General features: G+C 38.9%; 1 protein-coding gene across 1 annotated transcript in view; it reads right to left on the reverse strand.

Annotated features, from left to right (window-relative positions):
• The window catches only part of kif28 (kinesin family member 28), a 67,680-nt gene extending 55,738 nt beyond the window's left edge, over nt 1-11,942 (reverse strand). Inside the window, exons 1-3 of the mRNA XM_043696754.1 lie at nt 11,871-11,942; nt 4,152-4,343; nt 1,515-1,721 (exon numbers count right to left, since the gene is read on the reverse strand). Coding sequence (XP_043552689.1) covers nt 1,515-1,721; nt 4,152-4,343; nt 11,871-11,942 — 471 coding nt within the window. The remainder of the gene's footprint in view (nt 1-1,514; nt 1,722-4,151; nt 4,344-11,870) is intronic.
• Between the last annotated feature and the right edge of the window lie 1,146 nt (nt 11,943-13,088).

Consider the following 13,088-nt stretch of genomic DNA (forward strand, 5'->3'; position numbering starts at 1 on the left):
GATTAGCTATGGAAAATGCAGGGATATGGGGTGGGTCTTGGTGGGATGCTGTTCAGAGGGTTGGTGAGGACTTGATGGGTCAAATGGCCTGTTTCCACACTGTAGGGATTCTATGAATATGTGGAACTACTTGTGCCATTTTTCTTTATCGCCTTTTCTCCTAGAATTCTAACCCGATTTTATTAGTCTTTTTTTAATCTAATCACTATCTTTTGGTCAATAGCCTATAATGGGGATTGATAGCTATGTGACTTAATCTGGAAAGAGTCATCATAAGAAGATAAGAAATAGGAGTAGGCAAACAGCCTTCAGATCATTGTGCCTGTTCTAACATTCAATGCAATCACGGTTGACCCGATAGTGGCCTTAACACCACGTTCCTGCCCAGTGCCTTTAACTCATGACTCCCTTGTCAATCAAAATTTGTTTAATTCAGTTTTGAATATATTCAATGATCCAACTTCCTCTATTCTTAAGGGAAGAGAAATACAAAGACTAATAACCCTCTGAGAGAAGAAATTCCTCATCATCTACGTTCATTTTCAGAAACCAGGACCCATTAATTAAACTGGTTAGATTCCTTAATGAGAGTAAACATCTCTCGATATTGACCTTATCATCACTCTTATGTTTTAATAGGACCACATCTCAGTTTTCTAAACTCCATTGAGTATGGGACATAGTCTGAAAATTAGGGTCAAATCATTGAGGAGAGATGTTAGAAAGAATGTCTCCGCATAAAGGATGGTGAGATTTGAAATTGTCTTCCAGAAACGGCAGTAGATGCTGGAGCATTAGATTAGATTAGATTAGATTACTTACAGTGTGGAAACAGGCCCTTCGGCCCAACAAGTCCACACCGACCCGATGGTGAGATTTGAAATTGTCTTCCAGAAACGGCAGTAGATGCTGGAGCAGTTGTAGATTATAAATCTGAGATAGGTGATTAGTTTTGTTAAGCAGATGTATTAAGGGATATGGATGAAAGATAGGCATATGGATTTAGGCCACAGATCAGCCATGATTTATTGAATGGTTCAACAGGCTTGAGGAGCTGAATGGCCTTCTCCTGTTCCTTTGAGCATTGGCCCAATCCCTGCTTGGCCTTCCCTCATCAGACAAACACTTCCATTCTAAGGCTGGTTGAAATGAATAGTGGTTAGCTCTCTACTTCCAACTGGTTTTTTTCTACTATTCTTTTGAAATGGTTAATGGTTAATGAAGTGGGTAAAGCCAATTTCTAAAGTGTATGAGCAATACTTAATCATCTTTATTAGTGTGCAATATTTGAATAAGTATTTTTGAGATGTTCTAGGCTTTAGTTTATGCTTATGCTTAATCAGTTTTGATTCACACTCCCTCACCCATTACTAGTACCTCCTCCCAGTCTACACATCACCCACTCATCACTTCAAAGGTATTACTTTTCACCAAGTACCCATTAATCCCATTTCATAGTAAATACCAATGTCCAGTGCCGACCTTCAAACAGCTACTTAATAGCTAATCCTTACCTGGTACTGTTTATCAGGTTCTTGATTTTGATGAATTATTTTGAACAACCCATCGCATGTCAATGGGATTATCCCTCTATCTGGACCATAACCAATCATAGAGTAGCTCTTTCCTGAGCCCGTCTGACCATAGGCTAGTAGAGTGGCGTTGTATCCCTTCCATGCATTATTCAGCATTTCTTGGCCAAGATCATCAAATACTCTTTTCTAAGAAAACAAATTTTAAACAAAATTCAATGTTTTTCTTTTCTTTCCATTTCATTCATCAGGACAGTTGCAAAAATGCCAAATCTGAAACTGAACAACACTTTACTGCATGAGAATCAGGGTTGATTGGTTGGCAACTAGACTCTGATTCTTTGATGATGGCAAAGTGGTTAGCACTGCTGCCTCACAGTGCCAGGGCCTTGGGTTTGATTCCAGCCTTGGGCAAATTTGCATGTTCTCCCCATGTCTGTATGGGTGCTCTGGTTTCCTCCCACAGTCCAAATATGTGCAGGTTAGGTAGATTGGCCTTGAGAAATGTAGGACTACAGGGATGGGGTTGGGATTGGGATGTTCTTTGGAAAGTCAGTGAAGACACAATGGGCCAAGTGCCTCCTTCTGCACTGTAGGGATTCTATGATTGATTGCATCCAAAGTCACATGACACCAGGTTATAGTCCAACAGGTTTATTTGAAATCACAAGTTTTTGGAGAGCTGCTACCTCATTCGAGTGAAGTCACCACTTGATGAAGGAGCAGCGCTCAGAAAGCTTGTGATTTCAAATAAACCTGTTGGTGTATAACCTGGTTTCATGTGACTTCTGACTTTGTCCACCCCAGTGCAACACTGGCACCTCCACATTATGACTCATTGAGTCATTGCCATGAAGAATGCATCTAAACTTTACCCAAATTTTTTTGTTTAATTGTAAAGGTACTTTTTTTAACACTTGTTGGCCAACATCATCAAATGGTCATCTTGAAGAAAACACATTTTAAACAAAATTCAGCAATTTTTTAAATCCTTAAGTGTGCTGTGATATAATCTCTGGGATTTATACATGTCATTTTTAATGTTATTTGTTGTAAGAGTTTGGGTTTTTGTTTTTTCGGTCAGTAATTTTTTGGGTTTTTTTGTATCTCAGAAGTTAATAATAACTTGTAAACTTTTCTGTAGTCATGGTGATTTTTTTTAACGAATAGTTTTTGAGGCCTGACCTTAATGTGAATGTGTTTTGTGCAACATTAACTTTCTTCTGGTGCATTCTCCATGGAAGTGCCTCAGAGTCCAGTTACTAACCAATCAGCATTCTGTTGTTGTTGCAGTATAAATTCTTATTCCCTTTGAGATCTGGCATTCTTGCATCTGTCCTGATGAGTACAAGATTAAAATAAAGCTTCAATAGCATGTCCCTTTTCTTCAATGATATTTAAGTTTTGAAATGTTTAGTCTAGTAGTCAAGTCGACGAAATCTGTTCTTACAATCTAGCCCTTTAAAGCGCTGATATCATGCTGGTGAATCTGTGTTGTACCCATTCCAAGACCAATATCTTCTTCCAGGGGGTCTGCTGCTCAGAATTGAATGCATGTCTCCAGGCAGAGTCAGATCAGAGCTGTATACAGCTGTAAACTAATTTCCACCCCATTATATTCCAAATGTCTTGAGTTGAAAATCAATTTGTTTTTTAAATTATTTTTGTAACTGTCCAAAACATTTTAGTCATTCTGTGCTTGAATCTGTAAGCTTCTCTGCTCATCTTTAATTCCCAGCCCATGGCTGTTTAGAAAATGCTCTTGATGTATGAAAGATCAAATATAAATTTGAATAACATTTTAAACAAATGCAAAGTTCAAAGTCTAGCTTTTTGGCATTCCACATAATCTGAACCATTCTCCTACAGAGACCCCAGCACATGCCTTATTCAGTCTGATTTTTAAAAATTCTCTTGGTGGTGGTACATTGACTGGGAACAGTACAGGAAAGAGGAGAGGAGTATAATTTGAAAGAGAGATATGTACCCCTACAAAAATTAAACTTCAGGTAACAAAGCTAATGTCTGTACATAATTAAAGTGTACATACAGTAATTAAAGTGTACATACAGTGACTGTAATTTTGGGATTTACAGATTCTCAGGAGAAAGCCTCACTTTATTAGATTATACTTCATAATTCAATTATATTTATTGTCCTTTTCTAATAGTGAAAATAAAAGAAAAGAAAAATAGCCAGTTCAGTTCAGCACATTAATTTGAATAGATGTATTTTAACAGATAATGGGTACAGCTGCAAGTCATGGACTGCAGTAGTTCAAGAAGTAATCTTATCACCATTTTCTCCAGTGGAACTAGGGATGGGCAATAAATGCTGGGCTAACCAGGAATATCCACATACCATGAAAAAAAATGAAAAAAATCTTCCACACGTTAATCCATTCTTGAAACTATTGTGATAAAATGTCACAAAGAATGTGAAAGGAAATATCGTCACTTGAAATGAATGTTCCTGGTGTTTCTTATACATGCGCTGCAGAATGGCTCCTGAAGCCATGCAAAACTCCTGCAATATGGAACCGAAGAGTCTGACCACATCCTGTGCTCTTAATAAAGTCAACATTGTCTTCTCTAAAGTTCCTTCCAGATGGCATTTTACCTGGTCTGCATATTTGCTCGCAGGTCCATCTGGAATAAGAATTCCTTCCTTGTTTTTGATAAATCCATTGTGTGACCAGTAGGACAGGTCAAATAAAAAGGTTTTTGTGTTGTTCCGATTTCTGGGATGACAAACTGTGATACTGTTTAAAACCATGGAAATAATGCAACAGCTTCCCGCATCTTTCTCCATCTGTTGAGACATGTGAGGGTGACACATTGTTAAAAGAAAGGGCAGTCAGGTAGAAACTAATATAAAAATATTTGCAACAATTAATGAGGAATATTCTGGATTACTTTAGGTTAAGGAAACTACAGATTATTCTCTAGGTACAGCTGACGGATGATACCTCTTAATGTCACCAGTGTAGACCCTCATATGCCATTACACTAAGTGTAGGCTATGACTATTGACAGGAGTTGTGGTAATGGAGAACATCATGGAAGATGCTAAACACAGGAGCCTAAAACACATGGTGGGAAAATAAAGCACATTAACATAAGAATACGTGTATGCTCACTGCATTAATAGACATTTACAGCATGGAAATAGCCCCTTCAGTGCAACTTGTCCATGCCACCCAGTTTTCACAATTAGTCCATTCCCATTTGTTTGTGTTTGGTCCATATCTCCCCATACTTTTCCCATCCGTGTATATGTCCAATGTTTTATGAATGACAAAATTGTACTTGCCTCCACTACTACCTCTTTCAGTCCATTCCAGACACTCATCACCTTCTATGTAAAAAGATTACCCCTCTGCACCACTTTGTATCTTTCCCGTCTCACCTTAAACTTCTGCCGTCTAGTTTTAGGCTCTCTCATCATGGTGAAACGTTGTTGGCTATTTACCTTATCTATGCCTCTCATGATTTTATAGACCTCTATAAGGTCATCCCTCAGTCTCCTATGCTCCAGGAAAATAAGTCTCAGCCGATCCAACCTCTCATTATAGCTCAAATCTTCCAATCCAGTAGCATCCCTGCCCCTAATTTGCAACTGTCCCCTCATTTTAGCCTCTCCAAAAAAAGGAAACATCCTTTCAGCATCCACCCATCAAGTCCCCTCAGGGTCTTGTATGTTTCAATAAGATCACTGCTCCTTCCAATGTGTACAGGCCCAGCCTATCGAACCTTTCATCAAAAGATATCCTTTTTCCCATCCCAAGTATCAAACAAATGAACCTTCTGAACAACTGCTTTTAATGTATTTACACCCCTTCTTAAATAAAGAGCCCAAAACTGTACAGTGCTTCAGATAAAGCCGCAACAATGCTTGATACAACAGCAGCAAAACATCCATACTTTTATTTTCTATTTCCCTTGCAATAAAAAAGAACATTCCATTTGCCTTCTTAGTCACTTTTTGCATCTGCAGACTAACTTTTGTGAATCATGCACAAGGGTGCCCCGTGTACGTCAGAGTTCAGTAACACCTGCCCACCAGAATATTCTTCTTGCTAACATAGATAGGTTCACATTGAACCACATTATAGTTCAGCTGGCAAATTATTGCCCACTCATTTAACCTATCTATATTCTTTTGTAGACTCCTTATATTTTATTCACTACTTATGTTTCTACCTATCTTTGCATTTATGAGCAAATTTAGACACCATACCTTTAGTCCCTTCTTCCAATAAATTTTTATAGATAGTTAACAATTGAGAGTTTAACACTCATCCCTTTTGGACATTGTTCGTCAAATCCAACAGGAATAATTTAAATTTACAGTAAATTTTATTGCAACAAATGGAAAGAATTTGTCTTTATGTACGCCTTTCACAAACTCAGGTCAACCCAAGGTTTTTCATAGCCAAGGAAACAATCTTAACATGGGAAACATAGTGGCCAATTTGCACAGCGCAAGGTTCCAAAGACAGAAACATGATGAATGATTGCCAGACAATCTGTTTCTTAAAAAAATACATAAAATGTTATGGCAACAGAGTTAACTTTCTGAGTCCAATGATTCTTCTTCAGAACTGAAGGGGGCTGGGAAACGATGTTGGTGCTGTTGGCAAAATGAAAATGGAGGTTGAGTGAAACAAATTGTAAGGGTGTCGAGAATCAAAGACAAAGGGAGAGCTAATGATAGTAAATTTTCTTTCATCTAACCTATTTTTCTAATCAGGCTGTTCAGAGATGTGATTACACACCTTTAGAGAAGGGGTGGGACTTGAACCCGAGTCTTTCAGTCCAGTGATAGAGATACTACCACTATGCCACAAGAGGGCCCCAAAACCCACTGTGATTTGAATGCAGGACACCCCAGTTTACCAGGTAGTCGCTTTAACCAACTAAGCCACTGCACTACTAGCTAATTATAGTAAAGGAGAGGTATAGGTGCAGAATAGGTGTTATTGATTAGTAGAAAATAGGTCAAGTTTGCTGAGAGCAATTCCACACTATCAAAGTGTGGAGGTGTCAGTGTTGGACGAGGGTGGGCAAAGTTAGAAGTTACATGACATCAAGTTATAGTACAGCAGGTTTATTTGAAATCACATGCTTTTGGAGCAGTGTTCCTTCATCAGGTGAAGTGGAGGGTGCCTGTGCACTTCCTGCCACTTCACTTGAAAGAGGAGCAGTGTTCCGAAAGCGTATAACTTCTGACATTGATACTATCGAGGCACAGAGGGGGGATGGGATTTTGATTGATATGATGTTGATTAATTGAGAAATATTAGCAGGACACTAGGGAAGAACACCTTTGCTGTTGTTTTTTGAAGTAATGGCATAGAATATTTTTACTTGGGAGGGCATTTGGTTTAATGCCCTATCTGAAATACTGACAAAAGAGTTAATGGCATTAAATCAGCTAGTCAATTGGAACTAAATAGCAATCATTTGTAGTTCTTTCTCTGTGTTTCTCAGTTGTCAATTGTCACCCCATGAAGATGACTTTACCTTATTATCCTCTGTTCATTGACGATAGGGAAAGGTTAGCAGAAGTGGCTGATGGAGCCATTGTAGGTTTAAAGCTCATATCAGGTTGAGCTGATGGGTCATTAATGAAACATTAGTTTCCAACAGATACTTTTACAATTATAATTTAATAATGAATTCTCGTACTGAGTGTTGACTGGGGATCAGTGCTTAGAAATGAAGTAACTTTCAAAAAGGCAATGTTGCTGCTTTTAACTGGACTTGTTGTTGACAAAAATAAGCAGACTTGCTTTTCAAATATATGCATCCTCTTGGGGATCATGGAACAACATATAACCTATCAGTAAAAACACTAGTCTCCATGTAAGGTGTATGATTTATGTCTATTTTAATATAATTTATTTTGAATTATGAATAGTGGTACATGAATTTTGTGCATGTCTGAAGGGATTTAACAAATAACTTTTAATATTTCTGTAGCCATGTTGATTGCTTTTAAAAAGGCATGAAAGAGAAACATCTTCAAAAATAGCACGGTTTTAATTACTTTGGGAGAGTTTATGAGTGACAAAGTAAACAATGCACAGCATTAGATATTCAAATAGAAGATTCTGGATTTTTGGAGGCGTTTAAGAAGAAGTAATTAGATTCTCATGACAGGGAACTGAAGCCACAGCTAAAATTATTTTTTATGTGGAATGGAGATGGATATTCTCTCCGGTGTTTGAGTAGTATAATGGAATTCAGTTGGGATCAATGGAATTGTATTTTTACCATGTGTTTCAAAATCTTTAAATTATTGTTATATGTAAATAATTTGGTTTATTCTATTTCATCTTCATTTCTTCTTCATAATAAACCTCTGTTATATTGTTAAATTGAAACCTGCAGTATTTTGTGCTTGTGTTTCAGTGAAAGACCACATTGTTAAAACCAAATAAACAAAATATAATCTATCAAGTCAGGTTTTAGTCTGGCATATGACTTGTCCATTAATAGCACCAACTGGAATAATAACACTGCTTATAAGCAACAAAGACTTCAGCCTCATGTCATCATGAAAACCCTGTTTTTGCTGGATGGATGTGGACTATGCTTTGAAACTATTTTCTTGGGTTCTGCTCTTGGGTTGGACCATGATGCTCTGCTCCTTTTGAATGCAACTGGGTCAAAGGTGATTTTGAAAGTCCCTGAGAGGTATCCTGTTGGAGCTCTTGATGTCAGATTCACTGTGATGAAGCAATCTGGCATTAATACCTGGAAAAATTCATATATATATATGGGTGGAACAGGGAATGAAAACTTGTGTACTCAATGCACTGGAAGTACTTTCTATATAGATGATGTATTGGCCATTTCTAATGCACCACTTTGTTAGGAAAGACTGAAGATGCTTCAAAAACTTGATCTTCCTTTTGCCATCTGCAATAACAACTTCTTGTTGGTAAGAAGGCTATTGTTTCATTTCTCATGATTATATTGGTGTCCTTGCCATGTAAGAAATATATTTATTAATCAAACAGAGCACTCGGTCGATGATCACCAAAACATTGAAGGGTGAAGGGCGTATCCCCTCAAAAAGGACGACATGTTTGATCACTAATCATTATTGCCACTAGAGCTTCGAGTGTATTCTATTAACCTGTTCAGATCAAAGATAATTTTTTAAGAGGTTTAGACTATATCATATGGAGTCAGTGTACTTTTCTGCATGTTGCTGAGTGCCAGGAAATTCTTATGACTGTACATAGAGAAGCCTGGGAGAAAGTGAGGACTGCGGATGCTGGAGAGTCAGAGTCAAAAGGTGTGGTGCTGGAAAAGCACAGAATGTCAGCCAGCATCTGAGGAGGAGGAGAGTTGACATTTCAGGCATAAGCCCTTCAACAGGAATGTGGGGTGGGTGGTGTTGGAGGGGGCAAGGTGGCTAAGAGATAAATAGGAGGGTGGGGTGAGGCTGAGGGGAAGATAGCTGGGAAGGCGATAGGTGGATGTAGGTGCAGGGTAATTGTGGTAGGTCGGAGTGGAGGGTGGAGCAGATAGGTGGGAAGGAAGATGGATGGGTAGGACAGGTCAGGAGGGTGGTGCCAAGTTGGAGGGTTGGATATGGGATAAGCTGGGGGAGGATGAGGGGAGATTTGGAAACTAATGAAGTCAATGTTGATGCCATACAGATGAAGGTCCCAAAGCAGAAGATGAGGTGTTCTTCCTCCAGTCGTTGAGTGGCTTGGATTTGGCAGTGAAGGAGGCCCAGGACTAACACGTCCTTGTGGAGTGGAAGGGGGAGTTGAAGGGATTGGGTAATGGGGTGGTGGGATTGTTTGGTGTGTATGTCCCAGAGATATTCCCTGAAACTCTCTGTTGGCATTCTGTCTCCCCTATGTAGAGGAGAGTACATTGAGAGCAACGGACACTCAATGAGGTGGGTGGATGTGCAGGAAAATCTCTGCTGGATGTGAAAGGCCTTGGAAGGAGGTGAGGGAGGGAGGTGTGGGCACAGGTTTTTGTTGACTGCCTGGTGTTGTTTACACATCGTTGTCGGATCTGCTTGGTCATGTGAATTCCACCAACGATAAGTGCCCTCTAATATCCTTGCAGGCTTCACCAGTTTTGTGACACAGACACGGCTCATGGTTGTGGATACCTTTCATGCCTTTTGCTCTCCAATTCGGTTGTTTGATGGCACAGCACAACATTGGATCATCATCAACTTCATGAAGCAGCATTCCTGAAGAAGGGCTAATGCCCGAAACGTCGATTCTCCTGTTCCCTAGATGCTGCCTGACCTGCTGCGCTTTTCCAGCAACACATTTCCATCTCTGATCTCCAGCATCTGCAGACCTCACTTTCTCCTCCAGGTGACTGTCTTGGCCAAGAATCGAGCTTTGTGAAGAGTCACTGCTGAGCAAGATTTGTTGTTGGCCCCTGTATTACAAGTAATTGGCCACAAGAGGACTATTGCTGACTATGGAGTTACTGGATTACACCTGAAGACAATTCATGCAACTAAAATTCTCATTGCCTTGGCAGCCAAAGTCATAAACAATTGCATTTTAGATGCTCATCCATGCAGCAAGATCTTTTAAGAATAAGAGCAAAACCAATTGGAGTTGAAGGTAATCAGATAAGTCGTGATCTCACTGAATGTAGAGCAAACTTGATAGACTCAATGGGCTACATATGCTCCTACATCGTAAGATCCTATGGTCTTATTAGGTATTACATTAATGTACAACCAAATTAACATGGGCAGTTACATGATGCAACATAACCTCGGTCTACTCGAATTAGTGGACAGGTCATACAGGATCTGCACAGGGTTCACATTTACACAAAACACTTGGGCTCAATAGATTTTTTGATGGCTAAAACTTCTGGTCATTTATGGTCAAAAGAGTCTCTGAGCTAGCAATTGATGTTCTCAATAAGTTTGTTCAAAACATACTTGATATCTGGAAAGCATTTCACTAAGTTGGTGCCTGATCTCGTGGACTGTTGTAAACTGCATACAATTCAGTAATAACAGAGTGCTTTGTGCGGCTTAAGTGAAAATCTTAAATAATCCAATCAGCTGCACACAGCATAATCTAACTAACAGCAGGATGACATGTGTGGAGAGGGATGGAGTATGATGACATCATTGGCAGAGCCTCAAGTCTAAGACTATGAACAGCCCGTTGTCGGAGATGCTGATACTCCTGATGTTTCAGCATGCACAGTGCACTAGAAAAAGATTCTTAGATGAAGCAAAAAAAAAAACACCCTGGAGACTTGCACATATCAAATATTCTAATGTCACTTTTTTGGAGGCTATTGCAAATTGGAATAATCGATAAAGACTTATTAGCTTTATTCTTGTGGAATGTGTGTAGGATGCTTGATAGGATAGCTTAGAACAGTGTGAGTCATTGAACTATACAAGCATAGACATCACCATAACCAAGTCCCATCTTGTCACACCTGAGATCTACATACCTGACCTTTTCATCAGAGGTAACAGTCAGGGTGAGACATTAACTCAATCAAAACCTATATACACTTTCACATGGTTAAAATTGAGCTCAGTATCACCTTTCCCTGATTTAACATATTATATATATATATTTCAAGTAGTTAACACATTAGATCAATGAGTACATTACTGATTTAGTTAAGGGTTACAGGACAAGACAATTAGTTCAATTATTTTAAAGGACAAATAATTTAAATAATGCAGTGCCTTTAATTAGACCAATGTTTGAACTACTATGCATAGGCTTCATCAGGGTAAAACTGAAAATTGTATTTCATGTTGTTTATTTCAATATAGTTCAACCCAATAAACTGATTTCATCAGACCATGTGTTACAGTGTTTTTGTTTACCAATTTAGCACTTATTGAGCTCCCAGTAAAACATCCAAAAGCTCTTCACATGAATGTCATCGCTTCAGGTGACATTACCTCTTACACTGGTACAGTGACCAAAAGCTTAGCAGAGTTGGTAGATTTCAAGGAATGCCTTAAAGAAGGGCAGGTAGGTAAGAGAGACAGAGGGAATTCAGGAGGGAATTCCAGAACATGGGGCCGAGGCTGCTGAAAGCGTGGCCACTAAAAGGCAGAGAGATTAAATACAAGATGAATGAGAAAACTGGAGGACTGCAGGGATCCTCATGAATATTGGGGCTGGAGGGTTAAAGAGATTGAAGGCATTGAAAACACACCGACTTTAATCTATACTGGAAAGTACCTACACCAATAAAATGCACAATAACAAAGAAGTCAGACATAATTGCCGTCAATGTGTACATCAATGACTTTTCTGTTCATCACATGAAATATTTAATAGTTCCCACTCACCTGGTTAAAGGGTCGAACACGGACTGCCACTTGCACACTGTCGGCACTCAGCATTTTTTGTCCTTCCTTCATTTCCCCAGCTGGGGAAAGCAAAATTTGATAAATTAATAATTGTATGAGCTGCAGCCTAGCTGTCTTGTTTAGTCTGATGTTTATTTCATCACCAAATATAGACTGTCAATTTTTAACTTGAATGCTTTCATCTGCTTCTCTGCTTACATTACTTTCTCCTCTGTGAGCTATGTTGCTACTGTGAGCTCTGGAGACAAGAAAGAATTGTGTCTGTCAGGCGAGTTGAAGCAAGTGCAGCAACTGTATTGAGGGGTAGAGGTGTGGTTAGGGAGTTAAGAGTTACCTGAACACTTATTGCTTAACTAACCCACAGAAGTATCCCTGGAGGTATTAAATATTCTGATAACCCACCCCATCTTCATTGGGCACCACTTTCAGATGACGTGCATCTGAGTAGGATGTGGTGGGGAGAAGAAAAAATATAAGTTGAACATTTTGATCGTTTGAGCCACCTGACTGAAATTAACAAAGCACCTTGAAATGGATAAAGTAAATAATGAAAAAGGAAACTTGAAACCAATCTTCCAGTGTGGGAAAGGATAGACGGCTTCTCTGGTGACTGTATAGTCGTATGAGATTTCCAAGCTAGTGTAAAGCCAACTCATACATTTTAATTTGTAGAGAAATAAAGTGCAAGTGAGAAGTAATCATAATTCCCAATTAGTCTCACTGCCTTAAGAGGCAGTGTTACTCTTAAACTGGACAAACACAGAGCAACATTTTAAAACATGAATAACAATAGACCATACGTTTTAGTAGGACTTTTATTTATATTTGAAACACTATAAATGCAGTGGAACTCTGATAGAGTATGAGAATAGACTAGCACCTAACATAAACAGGAACTCAAAGACTTCTTCTGAGTAAAGTAACAAAAGGTTCATAAAAAGGATTGGCACGAATTGAACAGATGTAGGCAGGGAATATGCCTCAGTTACTAAATTAGCACATTGCATTTGTCCTTACCAAGGTTTCTGTCAAAGTGGAAGAGAAAATTGATGGACTAAAAATTGATAAATAAGAATTAATGGTAGAGAGTGATGGAGGCAGAAATAGTCAAGGATTTTTGAGAAAGAAACTGAGGGAATTTGAAGAGTTTAAACTTGCAAATCATGGGGGCGGGACTGACTGGATTGCTCTGCAGAG

The sequence above is a fragment of the Chiloscyllium plagiosum genome, chromosome 9 (genome assembly GCF_004010195.1).
Source record: "Chiloscyllium plagiosum isolate BGI_BamShark_2017 chromosome 9, ASM401019v2, whole genome shotgun sequence".
In the NCBI taxonomy this organism is placed as follows: domain Eukaryota; kingdom Metazoa; phylum Chordata; class Chondrichthyes; order Orectolobiformes; family Hemiscylliidae; genus Chiloscyllium; species Chiloscyllium plagiosum.